Source organism: Caretta caretta, chromosome 5, assembly GCF_965140235.1.
Source record: "Caretta caretta isolate rCarCar2 chromosome 5, rCarCar1.hap1, whole genome shotgun sequence".
Taxonomy (NCBI): Eukaryota; Metazoa; Chordata; order Testudines; family Cheloniidae; genus Caretta; species Caretta caretta.
In genome coordinates, this window is record NC_134210.1 from 31,925,901 (window position 1) to 31,949,873 (window position 23,973).

General features: G+C 39.8%; 1 protein-coding gene across 3 annotated transcripts in view; it reads right to left on the reverse strand.

The window, feature by feature from the left end:
- HCN1 (hyperpolarization activated cyclic nucleotide gated potassium channel 1) overlaps nt 1–23,973 on the reverse strand; it is a 317,113-nt gene that overhangs the window by 45,890 nt on the left and 247,250 nt on the right. For all 3 annotated transcript variants that reach the window (XM_075128463.1, XM_048849357.2, XM_048849358.2), the window contains one exon: nt 19,479–19,625. In XM_075128463.1, coding sequence (XP_074984564.1) covers nt 19,479–19,625 — 147 coding nt within the window. The remainder of the gene's footprint in view (nt 1–19,478; nt 19,626–23,973) is intronic.

Consider the following 23,973-nt stretch of genomic DNA (forward strand, 5'->3'; position numbering starts at 1 on the left):
GACTAGGGACACCATTCCTTACCCATCCTGGCTAATGGCCATTAATGGACTGTACTTGTTCTCAATAATTAACCCCTAAGACTTTAGTATTTGCATCCTTTCTTTCCTGCCAAGCTAGAAGGGAAGCCTCTTATTGTACTAGAGATGTCTCTTAGTGTATATTGGTATCCGACCAAATGCTAGAACCTGTGGACCCTAGTACAGTAACTATAAGGATACTAAATATCTGAATGGGACTGGTGTACCATGACACTCTCAATGACGCCCAAGAAAGGGGTCAGTGCAATATGGAAGACATTTTAAAAAGAGTATTTAAGTGAGGCAAAAACAACCTCTGTTCATTTGCAGGCCTGAAGCATTACATTTATTTAACAGTTAATAGCTTTTAAGTTGTGTGCCCATTACCTAACTTATGAATTAAATATGGACTGAGGATTATTTCCATAAGAAATATGGTCCCATGACTTATTCAGAAGGTTTCAAATTATATTAAACAAGGCTATATCTTAATCTTTATTTCTACGAATACATTTAAACTCTACTGATTTTATATCACAGGAAATCACTTGAAAGCACTGTCATTGCAGTACAGAGTAACACAATATATTATAACTGCAGGTTGGTGGCATAGATAATGCATATCAGTGATATATTTTAAGAGTGACAAGTGAAGCTACTACACTGTTGCTTATGGGCTACCTCTGTAGTTATCAGACAGGATGTATATTTCACCACCCTTTCTTTGAATAACCTGCCAATGGTTTTGTGTAAGGGCTCTGATACACTAAGTCCGTATATTTTAAGTTTACAAATACAAATTGAATTTTAAACATAATATGTCACATCAGAGCTACATTTGCAATTAATTGCACGTAAATGTAAGACAAAGCTAATATAATTCATATAAAGGTGTATGCTTGTATAACTAAAGTATATAATCTATGTACAGTCTTAATTATGTTCTCCACAAATGAAATATCACAATGTTCTATATTCTGCAAGGATACATGATCTGTTTCTATATTCAGCCAACATCTCCAACTGTGGCCTAAAAATAGGCCAGCTATGAACTTTAAATAGTGGCTCAGGAAGGGTATTAACCTCTTTCTCACATGCTAAGTTTGTCACATAGCTATAAGTATTAATATAATAAGACCATGTCTGGGGTTAGAGAATGACAAGGCACACTTTATATCAGCCAAGCTCTGCTCAACAGCTAGGCAGATGTCTTAGTCTTTTATATTCTTTCATGGTTTGTTTGTCATTTTTTTAATGCAGTTAGGCATGATATTAAAAGCACCTCTCTCTGCAGGGCCTTATTTTGTGACAGATGCAAGAAAACACAACCTACTTTACTTCTACTAACCATTGATGAGAGACTTTTTATACTTGGTGGAAAATTTCCACATTACCTACTGTACAAGTAGAACTTCAGCACCTTGTTCTACTGTCATCAGAGATAAGTTAAAGTAGGGTTCTAAAATATTATTTTATAAAGATCAGTGCATAAAACTTCAAATTGTATTTACTCTACTCACTATGATAATCATAACATCCTATCATCTAACCATGAAGATCCTACAACTCATCCACTATCCAATGCCTGAGAAGATGAGCCTCATGGTATGGATGGAAAGTTAACAAAAAAACCTTTTGTTCAGGAAAATTGCCTGCCAACAGCCCCTTCATATTTAAAGCAGGGGGCTATGATTCAGCACATCCACTGATCACAGATGTGAGAAAAATGGAATCTCAGATAAACTAGGTCCCAATTCACAATGTCCAGGTGCTCTCAACGTGAAGACCAGCTTAATGATTAGGCACCCACATTCTGCACCATTTCCCCTTCTGGAATATTGGTATAGAAGGGTACAGCTTGCTCAGGAAGGACAGGTAGGGGGAAAAGGGAGGAGGTGTTGCCTTATGTATTAAAAATGCAAACACTTGGACTGAGGTTGAGATGGAAATAGGAGACAGACTTGTTGAAAGTCTCTGGGTAAGGATAAAAGGGGTAAAAAACAAGGGTGATGTCATGGTAGGGGTCTATTACAGACCACCTAACCAGGAAGAAGAGGTGGATGAGGCTTGTTTTAAACAACTAACAAAATCATCCAAAGTAAAGGACTTGGTGGTGATGGGGGACTTCAACTACTCAGACATCTGTTGGGAAAATAACACAGCAGCGCACAGATTATCCAATAAGTTCTTGGAATGTATTGGAAACAATTTTTTTTACTTCAGAAGGTGGAGACAGCTACTAGGGGTGAGGCTGTTCTAAATTTGATTTTGACAAATAGGGAGGAACTGGTTGAGAATTTGAAAGTGGAAGGCAGCTTGGATGAAAGTGATCATGAAATGATAGAATCCATGATTCTAAGGAATGTTAGGAGGGAGAACAGCAGAATAAAGACAATGGATTTCAAGAAGGCAGACATTAGAAAACTCAGGGAGTTGTAAGGTAAGAGCCCATGGGAAGCAAGTCTAAGAGGAAAAACAATAGAAGACGGTAGTTTTTCAAAGAGACATTAAGGGCACAAGAGCAAACTATCCCACTGTGTAGGAAAGATAGGAAGTATGGGAAGAGACCACCCAGGCTTAACCAGGAGATCTTCAATGATCTAAAAATCAAAAAAGAGACCTATAAAAAATGGAAACTAGGTCAAATTACAAAGGATAAATATGAACACATAACAAAGTATGTAGGGACAAAATTATAAAGGCCAAGGCACAAAATGAGATCAAACTAGCTATAGACATAAAGGATAACAAGAAAACATTCTACCAATATATTAGAAGCAAGAGGAAGACCAAGGACAGAGTAGGCCTGTTACTCAATGAGTGGGGAAAAATAATAACAGAAAAAATGTGGAAATGGCAGAGGTGCTTAATGACTTCTTTGTTTTGGTTTTCACCAAGAAGGTTGGTGGAGATTGGACATCTAACATAGTGAATGCCAGTGAAAATGAGGTAGGATCAGAAGAGGCTAAAATAGGGAACGAACAAGTTAAAAATTATTTGAACAAATTAGATGTCTTCAAATCACCAGGGCCTGATGAAATGCATTCTAGAATATTCAAGGAACTGACTGAGGAGATATCTCAGCCATTAGCAATTATCTTTGAAAAGTCATGGAAGATGGGAGAGATTCCAGAAGACTGGAAAAGGGAAAATATAGTGCCAGTCTATAAAAATGGAAATAAGGACAACCCAGGGAATTATAGAGCAGTCAACTTAACTTCTGTACCCGGACAGATAACAGAGCAAATTATTAAGCAATCAATTTGCAAACATCTAGAAGATAATAAGGTGATATGTAACAGTCATCATGAATTTGTCAAAAACAAATTGTGTCAAACCAATCTGATAGCTTTTTTTTTTTTGACAGGGTAACAAGCCTTGTGGATAGGGGAGATGCGGTAGATGTGGTATATCTTGACTTTAGTAAAGCTTTTGATACTGTCTTGCATGACCTTCTCATAAACAAACTAGGGAAATGCAACCTAGATGGAGCTACTATAAGGTGGGTGCGAAACTGGTTGGAAAACCATTCCCAGAGAGTAGTTATCAGTGGTTCACAGTCATGTTTGAAGGGCATAACAAATGGGGTCCCACAGGGATCAGTTCTGGGTCCGGTTCTGTTCAATATCTTCATCAGTGATTAGATAATGGCATAGAGAGTACACTTATAAAGTTTGCAGATGATACCAAGGGGAGGGGTTGCAAGTGCTTTGGAGGATAGGATTAAAATTCAAAATGATCTGGACAAACTGGCAAAATGGTCTGAAGTAAATGGTCTGAAGTAAATAAGGACAAATGCAAAGTACTCCATTTAGGAAGGAACAACCAGTTGCCCACATACAAAATGTGAAATGACTGCCTACGAAGGAGTACTGTGGAAAGGAATGTGGGATTCATAGTGGATCACAAACTAAATACGAGTCAACAGTGTAATGCTTTTGCAAAAAAAGCAAACATAACTCTGGGATGTATTAGCAGGAGTGTTGTAAGCAAGACATGAGAAGTAATTCTTCTGCTCTACTCTGTGCTGATTAGGCCTCCACTGGAATATTGTGGCCAGTTCTGGGTGCCACATTTCAGGAAGGATGTGGACAAATTGGCAAGAGTCCAAAGAGCAACAAAAATGATTAAAGGTCTAGAAAACATGACCTACGAGGGAAGACTGAAAAAATTGGGTTTGTTTAGTTTGGAGAAGAGAAGACTGAGAGGGGACATGGTAACAGTTTTCAAGTATGTAAAAGCTTGTTACAAGGAGGAGGAAGAAAAAATGTTTTTCTTAACCTCTGAGGCTAGGACAAGAAGCAATGAGCTTAAATTGCAGCAAGGGAGGTTTAGGTTGGACATTAGGAAAAACTTCCTAACTGTCAGTGTGGTTAAGCGCTGGAATAAATTGCCTAGGGAGGTGGAATCTCCATCATTGGAGATTTTTAAGAGCAGGTTAGACAAACACCTGTCAGGAATGGTCTAGATAATACTTAGTCCTGCCATGAGTGCAGGGGACTGGATTAGATGGCCTCTCGAGGTCCCTTCCAGTTCTTTCATTCTATTATTCTCAGATGGTCCCTCTCATTGCACTAGTCTAGTCTTGAGGTGACATATAGTAGAGTTATTCTTGTGAACCATTAGAACTCCAAAACACTAACCTCCTATAGTTCTAGATACTTCTTATGGTGAATCAATTCAATTCACCATCTTGTTAGGTGACTGCCTCCATTCATGTGGCCATGTGTAAGTTATCTGTAGAGGTACTGGAAGAGATACTGAAAAAAAATATTGAAAAGATATAAAGGTGCAGTGAGAGATGATCGTATTTTGGACAGAGAACAACCATCACTCCTGTCCCTATTACATTTTAATCTCTTATACAAGACTTGCCAGCAAAGGAGAGGTTCATGCAGAGGTTATGTTTTGGTATGGAAGAAAAGACCCATACCTTTTCAGGAATCAGTAACTACAAGAATAAGGGATTGCTATATTAGACCCAGTTCAACGGAAAGTGATAGAATTTTGACAAAATATTTTTGTAAGTCCATGATTACTATTGTGCAATGTCTCTCAATAACGGTCCAAAATACCAATATATAGCAAAGTTTTGTATTTAGGGCTATTGCTGTAGAATACTGCACTGTTTTTTGTATGAGAGTGGCATTGGAAAGAAACAAATGTATGATAAGAAATCTATTCTTGCTCTGCTGTGGAGAAAATTAACTTGGATAACTTACTTAGCATTAATAGGATTTACCCTCTTAAACCACCAGTGAATCAACTGGAGAATTCATCTATAAAAGAACAGTCAGGACATTTCTTGCCTGGTTTCCTTACTCTATTCAGGCACTGCAGTTATTTAGGGCTATATTTTCAAACAGGAAGGCTGAAAGTTTGCATGGAAAAATGCATATGCAATTTTTGCCTATTTTGAATATACAACTGCCATAACTTCTAGTTATGGCAAAACCAAAACCAAAAGTGGGCGTCTGTGTGCACACAAGTAGGCACATCCATTTTCTTCAATATCAATCAATGCATGCCATCATGGTCACCTCTTCCGTGTAGTGAACAACAACAATGTGCACTTACAGTGGACAAACTTACAGGACCTGATCAAAATCTGACTGAAGTCAATGGAAAGATTCTCATTGAGTTAAAAAAGCTTTGGATCAAGCCCATTCATTCTAGTTTAAAAGATTTTGCCAGACCCAGAAACATTCACTATCTTCTTGTTGGGTTGAATGTTTTAAGTATGCTCACTCTATCCAGCATTTTTTATTTCAAGTGACCCCAAAAGCACTCTACCAATTTCAAGAGGATGTAGTAGTATAAAGGGATTTCCAGCCTGCCTTCGTGGTCCAGGTTTAACTTGTATTTTTCTATAATCAAATAGGCATCTAAGTTCCATGAATTAAAAGAGGATGCATGTTCTGAAACATAGAACCACATTAGGTTCATTACTACACCACAGTCTTTCTACACCACAGTCTCTCTCTCTTATGCTTGGCAGATAATTACTTTTTTTCTTTATCACAGGCAAAATCTCAGACTACAGTAAAATTCTAGATTTCAAAAACCATAAACTTTGGGGGGAGGGGGGTGAATAGAGACTCCTGACATATGCTGTTAGCACTTTATACTGGAACTCTTTGTCATGTCACACCTCTGCAGCACCTAGTATAGCATTAAAACCACATTCTATAATTTGATACCTGGGGATCGGTCCTGCTTTGAGCAGGGGGTTGGACTAGATGACCTCCTGAGGTCCCTTCCAACCCTGATATTCTATGATTCTATGATGGCTTACATGCATCCGATGAAGAGGTCTCTATAGTACCAGATATTGTAAGATAGGGATAAAGGTAATTCAAAATTATATTTTTTAAAAAACCCTTACATAGAGAGAGACTGCCATCCAAGAAAAAGCATGCATGCTGCTCAAAGAGAACATATCAATCAGTTCTCATAGAGGAAACTTGCTCAGCAGGCACATGTAGAGTATGTAGTTAATGTCTGCCACCCAGGAATTCAGTTACCACATTTGTAAGTGCAATAGTAGTTTCACATATTATAGGAATGGTCATGCTGTGGTAAGCATAGTCTATTATATATTAATGTCTCCTGGCTTTTTAGCAGAAGCTGTAAAAGCCACATAAAAGAAACTGATGGCACTAATCAGACTCTGAGTAGGAGCCAGGGAGAATAGTCTCTCACTTTATTTGAAGTTGACAGGAACTTGGAAGTGTGATGCTGAACTGAATTAGGCAATGATGAGGAATACTCCTCTGATGGACAGCACCGCTGTTGCAATGTCTGTTATTCTCTGAAAGAAACAAACATTGTTTTCTAAGAAAGCTCTTCTGAATGGTGTGATTTATTCTAATTCAACTCTCCAGATGCTTCAATAATAGATCACAAAGTACAAGATGTAAATTGCATGTACCCTCCTATAACTGACTCCTGATGACTCTCTCGCACTTTATTTAGTTTAAGGGGTTTAACCAGCATTTTGTATCTACATTCCCCAACATTTTATCAGACAAGTAACCTTTCTATTGAGATCAATTACTGTGCTGTTGATTTGGGGCTTACATTAGATTAATACATTATTTAAAATGATCATGAGAAGATTCATGTTGAAATATTTTTAAAGTAATTACATCAAAGAAATCACAATGAGGTTGTTAAATTGATAATTAATTATATATATTGTGAACATAGCAATATCTGTATTGTTGGAATAAGGTAATTTTTCAATTTTGGACTTCACACATTTGCTGCTGGTTAGATATCTACAGTATATTACAACACTTAACCAGCCTATGTGGTCCTGCCAGTTGCTGCCACACTTTGAGGAAGAGGACAGTGAGAGATTTATATCAAGGGCCCTACCAAATTCACGGCCATGAAAAGCGCATCATGGACCATGAAATCTGGTGTCCCCCTGTGAAATCTGGTCTTTTGTGTACTTTTACCCTATACTATACAGATTTCATGGGGGAGACTAGCATTTCTCAACTTGGGGGTCCTGACCCAAAAGGGAGTTGCAGTGGGGTCCCAATATTATTTTAGGGTGGTCACGGTATTGCCACCCTTACTTCTGTGCTGCCTTTAGAGCTGGGAGGCCGGAGAGTAGCAGCTGTTGGCAGGGCACCCAGCTCTGAAGGTAGCACCCCGCCAACAGCAGTGCAGAAATAAGGGTGGCAACACCATACTATGCCATGCTTACTTCTGCGCTGCTGCCTTCAGAGCTGGGTGGCTGGAGAGTGGCGGCTGCTGACTGAGAGGCCAGCTCTGCAGGCAACAGCGCAGAAGTAAGGGTGGCAATACCATACCATGCCCTCCTTACTTCTGTGCTGCTGACTTCAGAGCTGGGCTCCCCGGCCAGCAGCCACCACTCTCCAGCTGCTCAGATCTGAAGGCAGCGCCACCACCAGCAGCAGCGCAGAAGTAAGGGTAGCAGTGTCACAACCCCCTCCCCCACCAATAACCTTGTGACACCCCCACCCACACATCCCTTTTGGTTCAGGACCCCTACAATTACAACACTATAAAATTTCAGATTTAAATAGCTGAAATCATTAAATTTGTTCTTTTAAAAATCCTATGACCAAGAAATTGACCAAAATGGACCTTGAATTTGGTAGGGCCCTACTTATACCCAAAGGCTGTCCCAGCCAACAAAGTTACTGCAAACCCAGTTAGGAAGGAATCATTCAAGAATGGAACTCAGAGTAAGTGGAAGGAATTCCCATGGAACTTTCTGGGACAAAATCAGTGGTGATAAAAGTGGTTGGGATAATCAAAAGCTGAGTGTAAATGGGTCAGAAATAGATATAAATGGATATGAGGGGCAAATCAGTGTAACTAGCACCAATCTGGCATTCATGGATTGTGAAAGTTCAGTGTAATTTACATGGCAATAAAGCAGAAGAGCTTTGGTAGGAAGAGCAAGAAGGGTGTGTATGATAGGCAGGAGGTGATGGGCTGCCTTTTCTTTTAACTTCCCATCTCCAACGCACCTGGGATTTCAATGACTTGTCTTCACTACAAAGTTAACTCAAGTTAAAATTTGGGTGTTCCCTCTAACTCAACTCCCACCCCAACACAAAACCCTTAACTTGAGTGTTATAGTGCTTTAAACTTGAGCTGGGTGACCCAAGTGGTGTCATAGGCTAAAGCTTGAGTGAGCACAGACAAGTTCTCCCAAAATTCACTGGGAAAGAATTCATAGAGTCGCTTAGATTACTCCAGCACTCAGAATCATGGGATGTAGACCAAGAAGTCAGTGACACACACAAATGAGTGCAACACCAGTGTGGACACATCATCATGAGGTTTTTTTTTTCACATTGTGGCTGCTCTCACTCAAACCAGGCTAACTTGAGAGGAGTAACTCAAGTGAGGATAACAAGATAGTCTACAGTGAAGACATATCGAAACATATCAAAAGTGATTTGCACTCTTATGTCAGGGATGAATTTTGGCCTCAAGGAATACCAAATCACTGCAAGTTGCACTTGTTTTTCCATTTCCCAAAGAGACCCAATACTTGTGGACTCAAGCAACCAGACAGAAAAAATAACATTTTTAGATTAAGAAAATCTATTGAAGGTACTTTTTAGAGGTTTTTATGACTCAGCCTTGTACAGATGGCAATTTCAGTAAACTTTACAGACAGCAATGAAGAATAGCCCTCAAACATATTTTAAAAGTCTATTAAAGTTACAAAATATTTTTATGTAGCATCTGTAGAATACATAGAATTATGGTATACATGCTTTTTCGGCATTTTGTTTGAGATGACTTTCATAATTCATTCATGGCTTCAACACTAAAGAGTAACATGACAACCCGAAATTTCTGATGATAAAACTGTTATATCCTGTATATAATCTCTTTCACTGACCCTGTATAACTATATATAGAGGCATCTGTGTATATGCATACACATGTGATGTGATTCTGATGCCATGTTTTCACCTGTTCAAGCTGGACACCCAACTTTATTTGTATATGTACATTTATGAAACCATGATCATAGAATCATAAAAGATTACGTTTGGAAGAGACCTCAGGAGGTCATCTAGTCCAACCCCAACTAAATCATCCCAGCCAGGGCTTTGTCAAGCTGGGACTTAAAAACTTCTAAGGATGGAGATTCCACCACCTCCCTAGGTAACCCATTCCAGTGCTTCACCACCCTCCTAGGGAAATAGTTTTTCCTAATGTCCAACCTAGACCTCCCCCACTGCAACTTGAGACCACTCCTCCTTGTTCTGTCATCTTCCAGCACTGAGAACAGCCTAGCTCCATCCTCTATGGAACCCCGCTTCAGGTAGTTGAAGGCAGCTATCAAATCCCTCCTCATTCTTCTCTTCTACAGACTAAATAAGCCAGGTTCCCTCAGCCTCTTCTCATGAGTCATGTTCCCCAACCCCCTAATAATTTTTGCTGCCCTCTGCTGGACTCTCTCCAGTTTGTCCACATCCTTTCTGTAGTGGGGGGGGAGGGTGCAAAACTGGACACAATACTCCAGATGTGGCCTCACCACTGCCAAATAAAGGGGAAATAATCACTTCCCTCGATCTGCTGGCAATGCTTCTACTAATGCAGCCCAAAAAGCCTTTAGCCTTCTTGGCAACAAGGGAACACTGTTGACTCATATCCAGCTTCTCGTCCACTGTAATCCCCAGGTCCTTTTCTGCAAACTGCCACTCAGCCAGTCGGTCCCCAACCTGTAGCATTGCATGGGATTCTTCCGTCCTAAGTGCTGGACTCTGCACTTGTCCTTGTTGAACCTCGTCAGATTTCTTTTGGTCCAATACTCCAATTTGTCTAGGTCACTCTGGACCCTATCCCTACCCTCTACTGTATATACTTCTCCCCCCAGCTTAGTGTCATCTGCAAACTTGCTGAGGGTGCAATCCATCCCATCATCCAGATCATTAATGAAGATGTTGAACAAAACCAGCCCCAGGACGACCCTTGGGGCACTCCGCTTGATTCTGGCTGCCAACTAGTCGTTGAGCCGTTGATCACTACCTATTGAGCCCGATGATCTAGCCAGATATCTATCCACTTTATAGTCCATTCATCTAATCCATACTTCTTTAACTTGCTGGCAAGAATACTGTGGGAGAACGTATCAAAAGTCAAGGTATATCAAGTCCACAGCTTTTCTCATATCCACAGAGCCAGTTATTTCACCATAGAAGGCAATCAGGTTGGTCAGGCATGACTTGCCCTTGATGAATCCATGTTGACTGTTCCTGATCACCTTCCTCTCCTCCAAGTGTTTCAAAATGGATTCCTTGAGGACCTGCTCCATGATTTTTCCAGGGACTAAGGTGAGGCTGACTGGCCCGTAGTTCCCAGGATCTTCCTTCTTCCCTTTTTTAAAGATGGGCACTATATGTGCCTTTTTCCAATTGTCCGGGACCTCCTCTGATCACCACGAGTTTTCAAAGATAATGCCCAATGGCTCTGCAATCACATCAGCCAACTCCCTCAGCACCCTCAGATGCATTGCATCTGACCCCATGGACTTGTGCATGTCCAGCTTTTCTAAATAGTACTTATCCTGTTCTTTCAGCACTGAGGGCTGCTCACCTCCTCCCCATACTGTGCTGCCCAGTGCAGCAGTCTGGGAGCTGACCTTGTCTGTGAAGACCAAGGCAAAAAAAAAAAAAAGCATTGAGTACTTCAGCTTTTTCCTCATCATCTGTCACTACCTTGCCTCCCCCATTCATTATGGGTCCCACACTTTCCCTGATTATCTTCTTGTTGCTCACATACCTGTAGAAATCCTTTGTTACCCTTCACATCCCTTGCTAGCTGCAACACCAGTTGTGCTTTGGCCTTCCTGATTACATCCCTGCATGCTCGAGCAATATTTTTATACTCCTCCTTAGTCATCTGTCCAAGTTTCCACTTCTCATAAGCTTCCTTTTTGTGTCTAAGTGCACCAAAGGTTTATCTGTTAAGCCAAGCTGATCACCTGCCTTATTTGCTATTCTTTCTGCACATCAGGATGGTTTGTTCCTGTGCCATCAATATGGCTTCTTTAAAATACAGCCAGCTCTCCTGAACTTCTTTCCCCCTCATATTAGCCTCCCAGGGGATCCTCCTAATCAGTTCCCTGAGAGAGTCAAAGTCTGCTTTTGTGAAGTCCAGGGTCTGTAGTCTGGTGCTCTCCTTCCTTCATTTTGTAACGATCCTGAACTCAACCATCTCATGATCACTGCTGCCCAGGTTGCCACCCACTTCTACTTCCCCTACCTATTCTTCCCTGTTTGTGAGCAGCAGGTGAAGAGGAGCATGGCCCCAGCACTTGCACCAGGAAGTTGTCCCTAACACTCTCCAAAAACTTCCTGCATTGTCTGTGCACTTCTGTATTGCTCTCCCAGCAGATGTCAGGGTGATTGAAGTCCCCCATGAGAACCAGGGCCTGTGATCTGGAAACTTCCATTAGTTGTCCAAAGAAATCTCTCGATCTCATCCTCCTGGTCTGGTGGTCTATAGCACATGCCCACCATGACATCACCCTTGTTGCTCTCACCTCTAAACTTAACCCAAAGACTCTCAATAGGCTTTTCTCCAGTTTCATACTGGAGCTCTGAGCAACCATACTGCTCTCTTACGTAGAGTGCAACTCCTCCATCTTTTATCCCCCTCCTGTCCTTCTTGAACAGTTTATACCCATCCATGACAGTGCTCCAGTTATCTGAGTTACCCCACCAAGCCTCTGTTATTCCAATCACATCATAGTTACCTGACTCTGCCAGGACTTCCAATTCTTCCTGCTTGTTTCCCAGGCTTCTTGCGTTCATGTACAGGCACCTAAGATAACTAGCCAACTGCCTTACTTTCTCAGTATGAACCCCGTATGATGGGTACTATTTATTATGAAGGGATCATAAGACAGCTCTTCTATGAATACAGGCAAATGTATATAAAAGTTGTTATGGAAGTAGAATATTTGAAAGTTCCAATATTTGAATAATGCCTAATACTTTATGGGTTTTGTTACGTTCATTAGTTCTCCCGTTATTGCTTTAATGCTTGGTGGAGTATACCAAAAACATGTAAGGCTTATGCTATAAAACACAGCAGGGTGTGTATTATAATCTAATGATGACACACATCAGTAGCTGTTTTTTTTTTCATTCAGGCCATTAACTCTGGAGTTATTTACCCATAGTCCACACTGAAAAGTTTCAATGAGAACACATCACAAAGTTTATTAATTCCTAAAAATAAACATGCAATACGAGGAGAGAGAAGTAATATCTTATTAATTTGGTGTAAGTTTACACTTGAACAAAATTGTCCTAAATATTTCAAAAGTTTTACTAAGAATAATTATTACTAAATTACTGAGGAAAAATTAATGAAGTAACAAAATTAATCATTTAAAAAGTTGATCTGAGGACTGGTATGAAATATTTATCTTGAAAAAAGAATCTACACAGTAGGCTTTGTGGACTGAGGCTGATGCTGAATTGCAGTTCATATTCTTTCAGGGCTTTCTCATCACAGTTGTTTTACGTTATTGAGGTAATTAAAAACATGCTGCATATGGTACCAAACGCTGTTAAAAATGCTTTAAATTTGTCTAAATGAACGGGACTGATGATGGATATTTTGGTCCATTTTCATTTTGAAATGTGCACAATTTGCACACTATTTCTGTGCCTTTGCACACAATTACAATTATTCATTGCATCCATATAATTAGTTAGGTGTCTGGTCATTTTCACATGCAGTTGCCTGAATTGCAAGAACAGTCACAATAACTTCTTATGCATAATATACGTGCATATAATTCTAAAAGTTTGAATGGTTAGCTTTGTGAAAAGATGGCTTAGGTAAAATCTTTTTTTGTCCATCATAATTATTTGTGTTGTGGTAGTGCCAGAGGCCTCAATCAGGATTAGGGTCCCATTGTGCTCAGGTGAGAGGGTCCCTGCCCCAGAAATTTAAAATCTAGGGGAAATTATCAGTGTTTCTGTCCATCTAAGAATCAGAGATCTGCCAGTAAGTGGGATGTGGGTGGTCATGCCTACTTGTTGGAGCAGCAGTCATGCCTCGTGGTTAGAGCAGGAGTAAACAGCGAGGAATAAAGAGCTCAGGGTCAGAGCCAAGTTAACTGGAGTGAGGCAAGGCAAGAGCAGGGCTGGGTCCAAGGCAAGAGCAGGTCTGGAACAAGGCAGGAGCAAGGCTGGGAACAAGCAGGCACAGGAGCTATTGCAGCCATGGGCGGATGCTTTGAGCAGCATGCAAATTGTTGCTACTGCTGGGCTTAAGAGCCGGTCTGCTGACTCTTCCAACCAATCAGATGGTGTAGCCAATCAGGCAGCCTGCTCCAGGCTGTCTGCACTTGTTATGTTGCCTGGAGACTGCCTCTGCTGCAGGCCCTGATTCCTGGCACCATGTAAAAAGAAACATAACTGATGCATTAAAGAAACTTTTTTCAGGGGAAAAAATGTTATTGGTAAAAGGTCATTTAAGTGACCCAGCTAAGCAAGTTTAAATCCTTCCATCTGTGTGGAACAAGCAGCTGCCAACAATCTTTTGACTTAGACTGTAAAATCCCTTGGGGCAGGGATCTATCTTTTTGTCTGTGCTTGTATAGTGCCTAGCACAATGGGGTAGTGGTCTATGACTTGTGCTCCTAGGAACTATTGTAATTCAAATAATGATAAATAATACATGTTCGGCTCTCATTGATGCTGGAACAATGATCAGAGAAGTCAGCTTGAAAAAAAGGATATACTTTTCCCTGCTATGATTGACATTTCTAAGATCTTTAAACCTGAATCCAATCAAAAATGTATTTTATTCTCACTTTACAAGCTCCTTTCAAGCAGTGCTACAAAAGTAGAAGAATGGAACATATGGTGAGGTCTGGTTCAGGTGGTTGGATCTGACGGTGGATCATTACTTACATTTTCATGGGAATCATGTAGCCAAAAGCTAAGATTTTAAAATTCCATTCTGTGATATATTCTATCTACCCTTTGTGTACAACCTTAACTCTACCTCCTTGTGTAACTCTACAACCTGATCTTTAATAACATGGTCATGTACCACAAGGCAAATGCATCCCTTTCCCAACTGTGAAGCACCTAGGGTACATCTGAGAGGAGTTTCTCATTGCACAACTTACAAAGTGTGCTTTAAATCACTCTCAACCCTATTGCCACTTATAAAGTGGTTAGGAGCCTTTTCCTCTGCTGCAGGTGTCCCTGCCAATTCACAGGAATATCCATCACTTCATTTTTTATCTATACAGTTAGCTACTCACACGTGTGCATCGAATCCTTCCTTAACTGCACATTTTATTAAGTTAGTCAAAAAGTCTATTGTGATCAGCATACAATTTTCAGGGCTCAGTTAAATGAAGATCAATTTCTCTATCATACAAAGTAAAGGAATTTCTCCTCAGTGAGGACACTCACATCCTATCGTGATGGGTGTATAGAACCTGAATAGAAGAGAATTCCATGAAAATTTTGAAAAGTGATGGCAAGAGTTTTTTTATATAATGCAACACTTATATTTTCCATATTTTTCTCAGACTCAGAAATGACTGAGCTGAGTTTGTTCAAACTTGCACACAAAAAAATCATTTTTAGAGCAAGGGAAAACTTGGAAAATTTTAGCCTGAAACGTGAGCATTTGAGAGACAGAAAACAAGGAGTTAGAATAGAAACCATCGTGTGACCATTACTATAGCAGTTGCTGATGTGACTGCTATAATTATGCTGTACTTGGTGTGATTTCTTTTGTTCTCCTTACCGTGTATGAGGAAATCGTGTTTTTAGATGAATGCCTTCATCAGAAGCTACATTCATCTTGATAAATGTGCCCTGCTTAAATTATGAATGTTTGATTCTCATGCTGTGCTAAATTCAAAGTATAATAAAAAACCATAAAATTCAATAACACTTAATAAATTCTGTAAATATTTAGACTTGAATATATTCAATCGGATATTTGTTTTAACTACTATATGGATTTTGCCTTCTACGGCTGGTCACAGATGAAATGGGACATGTTCTTTAAGACCTAGAAGAATTGTACTCAGCATTTAACTGCTGAAGAGCCAATTTATGGTTGAATAGTAAAAGAACCACAAAAAACCTCAATACCTGGAATACAAAAATGTCTGTAATATAGTAACAGCTAATATATTCTTTGAAAGACCTAAACCAATCTGAATCATGTTTTTAGGGCTGAATGAGAGAGCTGCCACTAGAATGCTGTCTGTCACCAGTTTTGAGAAGCCTGCTTCTGTCAATGTCATTACCACCATGTCTGTGTTCCTTTAGGTTTTGAGCCTTTAATTCAATATCGACATTTTTCCAAGAATACTTGCTACATTTTCATTAGGACATTAATCTTTCAGGTGCACAGCATAGCTCCTGATGGAAGTATTCAGCTGAAATGATATTTTCCCCGATATACAATATGTAGAAGAAAACAAATTACAACATATATTGTAGAGGCTGTGACTTCCATAGTTAACATTTCATACACTCTTACACCACGTTTTCAGTTGCTCATAACTCTCACCTTTCAATGCTTGGTGTCTCTCCGAAAGTTACTTTTCAAGCTTGAACAAACTTGTTTGTCTTGTTTTTGAATATGTGGGGAGTGAAAAAAATATATAAGCTTGCTGTGTTATCAATACATTTTTAACTGCTCTGTAGCTGAAAAGTCTTGTGGATAAAATTTATAATTTGTTTGAGAAATAGCCTTGAGGAGAAATGCCTATGCTCTTTCCAGAAAAAAAAATTGTTTTCATTTGACTAGCTTATGACCCTTTGCAAGTTAAAAAAAAAAATCACAAACAATAGATTTTTTTAACTAAAAGAAGCAACTCAGGAGCCATAGGTTTACTATCTCTGGTCTAGTCACTTTTTTCTGGACTCTCTTGTTCCTTCATAATTTTGTCTGGAATTCAGATGTCAAGGTGTTAGGAATCTTATATATTGATATAATTGGAGAGAAGAAAGGAAAACAATCCCCCTCTCGATCATGCACAGAGTAGAGTGTAGGTGTATTTTCACCGTGCATTCTGCTCTTACTTTCATGAACAGCACTGCAAACAACATGAAGAGCCAGTGTAAAAAATCCAACAGAGTTTCAGATCTACAAAATAACAGATAAATTTGAATATGGGTACATTGTGAGTGATGTATAACTGTAACATATTATAAAACTCCTAACACAGTCATGTAGTTGTCATCAACAAAAAGTTATGGGGCCAAATTTTGCTCTCAGTCACACAGTAACTTATGATTTCCATGGTATCATACCAGAGTAACTTTGGATTTACAGGTTTCAGAGTAACAGCCGTGTTAGTCTGTATTCGCAAAAAGAAAAGGAGTACTTGTGGCACCTTAGAGACTAACCAATTTATTTGAGCATGAGCTTTCGTGAGCTACAGCTCACTTCATTGGATTTACAGGGATGTAACTTCGTACAGAATTTGGTCTATTGTGAGGTAAGAGAGTGGCTTCTGCCAACACTTAGTATTTCTGGTGCTGACAGGAGTAAGGCACTAAGGAAAAATGCATTTCAGATTTTAGGAATTCAGTTAAACACTGCTTGTGTGAATTGGGCACCATAATGAGAACGGGAGGCTCCATGTGATAATACAAATAAGCAATTATATTATAAGGTGATAGATAACAATGCTATATGTGCATCTTGCTGAAACTTAACATAGTTTACAGTTGAAAAATTGGCCTGCAGCCATTTTGAGTTCTTCTTGAAAATTGCACAAGATTTTGTAATGCATTCACATAATATGTGGTTCACTGGTAGTAGTTTACAGATCTGACATTTATATAAGAGTGTAACATACAGTACATATAAATTGCTGTGCCGGCAGCTGGAATACTATTGTAATGAGAGCCTGGAATTTCCATGAAAACTATATTGGGAGTTTTGGGTAAACACTAGAAGCTGGTAATACATAGCTTCTTCTCTAAAGATGTGCCAGATTTGAATTACCTACCTTCACTAGTGAAGAAAAACAAACTATTATTTTAATTAACTCTCTGTGAATCACTTTAATACCTACGCAAGAGAAAAATGCTACACTAGGAGGGTGACAGACTAGGTTATTTCTATGATTTATATTTTACCCAAAATGTCAGGAGCAAACACCAAAGTTAAATCTTTTCATGGGCACTAGGGAAAAAAAAATATTGTAAAAGATGAAGTGTCTTGTTTACTGCAAGCCTTGCCAAACAAAACCCCTCACACATCTTTCCAAATTGAACAGCTGCCATGAGGCACTGTAGTGAGTTATGATGTGGGGCATTCAGCATTATACCTTCCATGGTAGGAATACTAAAAGCCACTAGAACCCATGACAATTTCACAAACTGGTGGGATTATCACAATAGGTGGTTCTCTCTCCCTTCTTCCCTTCTCATGTCTCTTCTTTTCTCTACTTTCCTCCCTTTCCCTCTTCCTCTTCTGCTCTCTATCTTTCCTTCATCTTCCCCTTTTCTCTCTCTCCTGCTATGCTTCCCCGTTCCTCCTCCTTAGAAGGTATCCTCTGTAGACTGCAGCCACTAGAGGGTATTAGGATCACATACACAGACTTGAGTAGTTTCAGAGTAACAGCCGTGTTAGTCTGTATTCGCAAAAAGAAAAGGAGTACTTGTGGCACCTTAGAGACTAACCAATTTATTTGAGCAGACAGTGGGGTGGGAGGAGGTATTGTTTCATGGTCTCTGTGTGTATATAATGTCTTCTGCAGTTTCCACGGTATGCATCCGATGAAGTGAGCTGTAGCTCATGAAAGCTCATGCTCAAATAAATTGGTTAGTCTCTAAGGTGCCACAAGTACTCCTTTTCTTTTAGACTTGAGTAGGTTGACAATGACTTACCATCCAATAGAGGAGTACGACACAAGAACTTCTCTATATAATTGTTAAATATATAGCTTTGTTAATACTAGTTAACTCTTTCTTTCTCCCCACTCAATATCCCCCTCCACAGAACTCCATAATGCCTCCCCCATGCAAAATAAAAAACAGAACAGGCTATTTCTTCCAAAAAAGGACTATGTCTTTTTTGCCATTTGATTCTTTTTGTCGTCCCAGTGGGTTTGATTGTGCTTTTGTGCAGCACAGCTCTACTACCCCAAGAGGAGGCCTGTTTAGGTAATGTGTCTTAATGAATAGAGAACTGGCTTCTATTCCCAGCTCTGCCACTGGCCTTGAGTGTGGCTTTGGGCAAGTGATTTCACAGCTCCATGTCTCAGTTTCCCAATTTGTAAAATGGGATTAATGATACTGACCTGTCTTGCAAAGGACTTTGAGATCTACTGATGAAAAATGCTATGTAAGTTATTAATTATATTATATTATATTATTATTAGCTAGTAAACTGCTCCCCTTCTGCCCATTTTTCTAAAGCAGTTTACTTCCTCCATGCGGCTAGTCTGTCTAGCATGTAGGAAGGGTGGTACCAAGGCTTCTTACATTGCCATCCCATTTTGTTGTATCCCAACACCATCCTTGCAGAGGAGGGTATCAGGTGACTAGCCCATGCCCTGTTCACTGTGATGGAGACACAATCTGAGCAGCCCTTACTTGGTTGAACAGGAGAATAAATAGGTTTTAGTTGCCCTAACATTGTTGCATGGTCAAATAAGGGCTATGACAATATATGGGGTACATCAATGGACACAACTAATTGACCAGTTATTTGCATTTACAATTTATGCAGCAATCTAGTATAGGATTTCTGTTTCTATTCATATATTGTTGTTCATGGATAGGTGTTCAGGTACCCTGCTGACAAGTGTAGTAGAAGAACCTAAAGAGATTAAAATAGTACAGAATGGCCACAGAAATAGTTTTTTTCTTAGCATAGAAATCTCCCACGCCATGGAGGAAAATCAAGCAGAACTGTTTTTGTTTGCTTGTTTCTTTTTGTCTTACCTCCCTAAGAGGATCATTGAGCTCATTGAGAATATTGTCCTCATCAAAGATCTTGCCTTGGTAACGGTGTTCGTAGTAATCGTGGATCTTTTGGCGCATGTCAGCGGGTAACTTGTGAAATGACATGTATTGTTCCACTTGTTTGTACTAAAAAAAAATGAAAATGAAGAAGAAAGTCAATAAAAGATCAGTCCATTACTCGTTTAAAATCTAAAACCATCTAAAATGCCTGTAAAATGAAACCTAAATAATGCAGTTGCTTAAAGAAAAGGAAATGCAATGTTGAAAAGCTTCTAACATCCAAAGAAACACAGTATACCGATGGAAGACAGGAGACAGCACATTGATTGAAGTTGATTCCGAACACTGACAATTGATATAATGTTATTTATAAAACATATGGGTTAACAAAGAAGGCAAGTCAGAAAAAAGAACAATTGAGTCACATGAAGAGTTGATAAATGTAAAAACAGTCACAAAACAAAGAAATTATCCTTCTAAATGATCAGATTAAACAAATCTGAATTATAACTGCTTTACAAATTAACTTTCTAAACAGCAAACACAGTGTAGCCATTTGGTGATTCATCTATAATAAGGTTTGTTTTCAAAAGGGTATTAAAACAAAGGTCATTCCAAGGAAGGCCATTGGTTAGTCCTTGACATCAGATATAAAGTAAGCCGCATATATGCTGACATGGTGTCCACTATTGCACCAATTATGGAGATGGATAACTTTCCGTTCATGATTTGTACACAGGAACTACAGTTTGTAAGGAGTGTTGTATGTACTTTATTAAGAGACCATTTTTATATACCATAAATGTGCCCAATAACTTAAATAACTTATAGCGTTAAGGTTATACTGGTGGCAATGCAATCACGAACATCAAAGAAATCACCAGTTAAGATATTAACATCCATACCAACCTCAAAGCCTTGCTATCCAAACATTACAAAACCCAAATGCACTCTCAGAATCCTCATGCCAACACCAAACTCCCTTTACTTTCTAACCTCAATTAACACATAGAACTCCTCACAGTTTCACTAAATTGAATCACCTTAAATTCCAACTCAGTAAGATAGCTTCATTTACCAACAAGAGTAGTCTTATCGAAAAAAATTGATATTGTGTTATTTCTACCTCTTTAATCCTGAGGTTGGAGTTAAAGTTGTGCAATTTGAGGAACTGGATGTGTTTAAATAAGTAAACATCAAAAAGGATCTTCCTGTGGAATGGAGTATGGATTTAGAGAAATGGAGGGTGGGACTTGGAACTGGAAAGTATGCTTGGAATTAGAGCCATGGAACTAAAAGATAAGTAACCTACCTTCCGTAATCAGAGCTCTTAGAGATGTGTCATCCCTATCTGTATTTTACTGTGGGTATGCATGTGCTCTATGTGCCTGAGACCAGAAGACTTGTGCTAGTAATTTCCATTGGTCTGGGCATGTTCTTCCTCTCCTCATGCTCTGAACCAAGTTCCTTCTCTACTGTGCATAAATTCTACAATCTGAAGCAGAGGGGAAGGAGGATGGTTACTGGAATGCACACATGGACCACACAACTCAAAGAACTCTGGTTATGGAACTTTGGTAACCTCTCTTTCTTCACGTGCTGGTCCCTATGTATATCCTGTGTGGGTGACTGACAAGAAGCACTCAAGAAGGGTGAGGGGGGAGTCTGAGGGCCCCTGCAGTATTGAAGACTGTAGGACCACTGACCCAAAGGACACATTAGCTGAGGAGATGCGTACCAGTGCGTAGTGTTTGGTGAAGGTCTGAATGGAACTCCACGTGGCTGCTTTACATATGTCAATGAATGGAACTTCCCAAAGTGAAGCTACTGAAGCAGCCTTTGCTTTGGTTTAACGGGTCTTCATTTGGCATGGTGGAGCATCAGATAACTGGTAACAGAGTAAAATACAGCCCCAAATCCACTTGGACAGTATTTAAGGAGACATCATTTGCCCTTTCATGCATTCCACAATGGCAACAAATAGCTTCAGTGATTTCCTGAAGAGATTTTTCTCTGAAGATAGAACACAAATGTCCAAGGGTATGGAGAGTCTGGTCATCATTAGCAATATGAGGTTTACGAAAAAAACACAGGTAAGTGTATAGTCTAATTTATGTGGAGGTCCAATTTAGGGCACAGTTTCAAGGAAACCTTATAGAATACGGCATAGGGTCGATTGGCCAGAAGAGCCCAAGTTTGCCTACCAATCAAGCTGAAGTGATGGCCGGTAGGAAGGCAACCTACCCAGATCAATGGGATAGTGAGCATGTCAATAGTGGTTAAAATAGTGGCTTAGTTTGTGTTGAAAGGATCAAATTAAGATCCCATGAAGGACGGAATCTAATCATTGATAAGAAGGTTTTCAGTAAACCTTTCATAAACTACACACTCACTTGAAGGGTGCATCTTCAAGGTCAGCAGATAGTCCAGAATAGTGGGAACATCCATCTCCTCTGGGAACATTTGGTTAGTCGAAACAGAGAATCTTTTCTACTTGGCTAAGTAACACCGCCTGGTGGATTCTTCCTCGTGTTGCTCAGGATGGCTTTAACAGCTGCTGAATCTTTCTGCTCTGGGTTTGACAGTCATCCAAATACCAGGATGTGAAGTGAAAAGGCTCCAAATTTGTTTGCCTGACCTTGCCCTTGTCCTGCATCAGGAGGTATGGGAAAGGTTAGATGCTGATCTGTGGACAGGGTGACAGATGGAGAAGAAGGGGAAACCACAATTATTTTGGCCATCTGGGAGCAATGAGGATGATCACTGCTGTATCCTGTTAGATTCTCCGGAGAACTTGATGTAAGGGTAGGATGGGAGGGAAAGGCAGACATAAACCTTTCCATCCCTGGAATTAGAAGGGCATCTTCTTTGGAGTTCTGACTTTGTGTTCCTTTGAGCAGCACATGGAGCATTTTTTTCTTGTCTTGTGACACAAAAAGATTCAAAGACAGGGATCCCCATAGCTGGACTATATCTTTTATCACTGAGTTGTGGATCTCTTATTCATGTTCTGTCAAGAAGCATCTGCTGAGACTATCCACCAGAGTGCTGTGTATTCCTGGAAGATGTACTGCTAACAAGATAATCTGATGATGACTAGAACAATTCCACAGGGGGATGCACCTCCTTATAAGAACAGTCATACTGGGTCAGACCAATGGTTCATCTAGCCCAGTATCCTGTCTTCCAACAATGGCCAATGTCAGGTGCCCCAGAGGGAATGAACAGAACCGGTAATCATCAAGTGATCCATCTCTCTGTTGCTCATTCCCAGCTTCTGGGAAACAGAGGCTAGGGACACCATCCCTGCCCATCCTGGCTAATAGCCACTGATGGACCCAAGAATTTTTCTAGTTCTTTTTTGAACCCTGTTATAGTCTTGGCCTTCACAACTTCCTCTGACAAAGAGTTCCACAGGTTGACTGTATGTTGTGTGAACAAATACTTCCTTTTGTTTGTTTTAAACATGTTATAAAGAGTAGGGAGATAGATCTTTCTTCTCCTTGTTCACTGAGGTAGAATATAGTTGTCATATTGTCTGTCATCATGGAAGTGGATGAACGGAAAAGCACTTACCATTTCCAACTGCTTTCAGCTCCAGAAGAGTTATATGCATCTTGGTCTCATGAGAAGTCCACATTCCCTGAGCTGTTTCTGTGTCCAGATGAGCACCCCAACCTATAAGGGCTTCTGTGACCTATGTTTTTTGAGGAGGTGGCAGAGAAAAAGGAATTCCGATCCACACCTGTTCCCTGTCCTATCACCAAGCTAGAAAGTTTTGTGGAGCATAACTAACTTATGTATATTGGAAGGGAGCATAACTAACTTGTGTATATTGTGCCTACTTTTGAAGCCAGGCTTGTAGACAATGAAGGTGGAGCCTCACAAACAGTGTCACATAAACAGGAGGATGAGGCATGCCTGAACCAATGTTTGTGGGTTCCTTCTGAGCTGATGACTAGGAATGTTTCTCAACTGAAATCTGTCCATAGAGAGGTAAGTTCTGGTTCTGATTGAGTCTGGAGTTGCTCCAATAAATTCTATGGGCTGTGTTGGAGTTAAAGTGGATTTTTCTATGTTCACATAGATTTGTAGCTAAAAAACTGTGCAGAGATGAGGTTGATGTCACTACTTCCTAATGAGATTTTCTTATCAGAAGCCAATGGTCTAGAGATGGAAAGAATATCAAACTGTGGCATTGTAAGTGTGCTGCCACCTTTATAAATACTCTGTGCACTGTTGCCAGTCCAAAACGAGGCACCCTGTATTAACTGTGATTCTCATCTATCATGAACCTCAGGAACCTCCTGTGGGAGGGGAGGATATTTATATGAAAATAGGCATCCTTCATGTCAACTGCCAGGAATCATTAGTTTCTATTTAGGGATATCATAGTCAATACCAGGGTGACCATCCTGAATCTTACTCTTTGGTTAAAGACATTGGGTGCCAGAGGTCTAAGATGGGTCTCCAT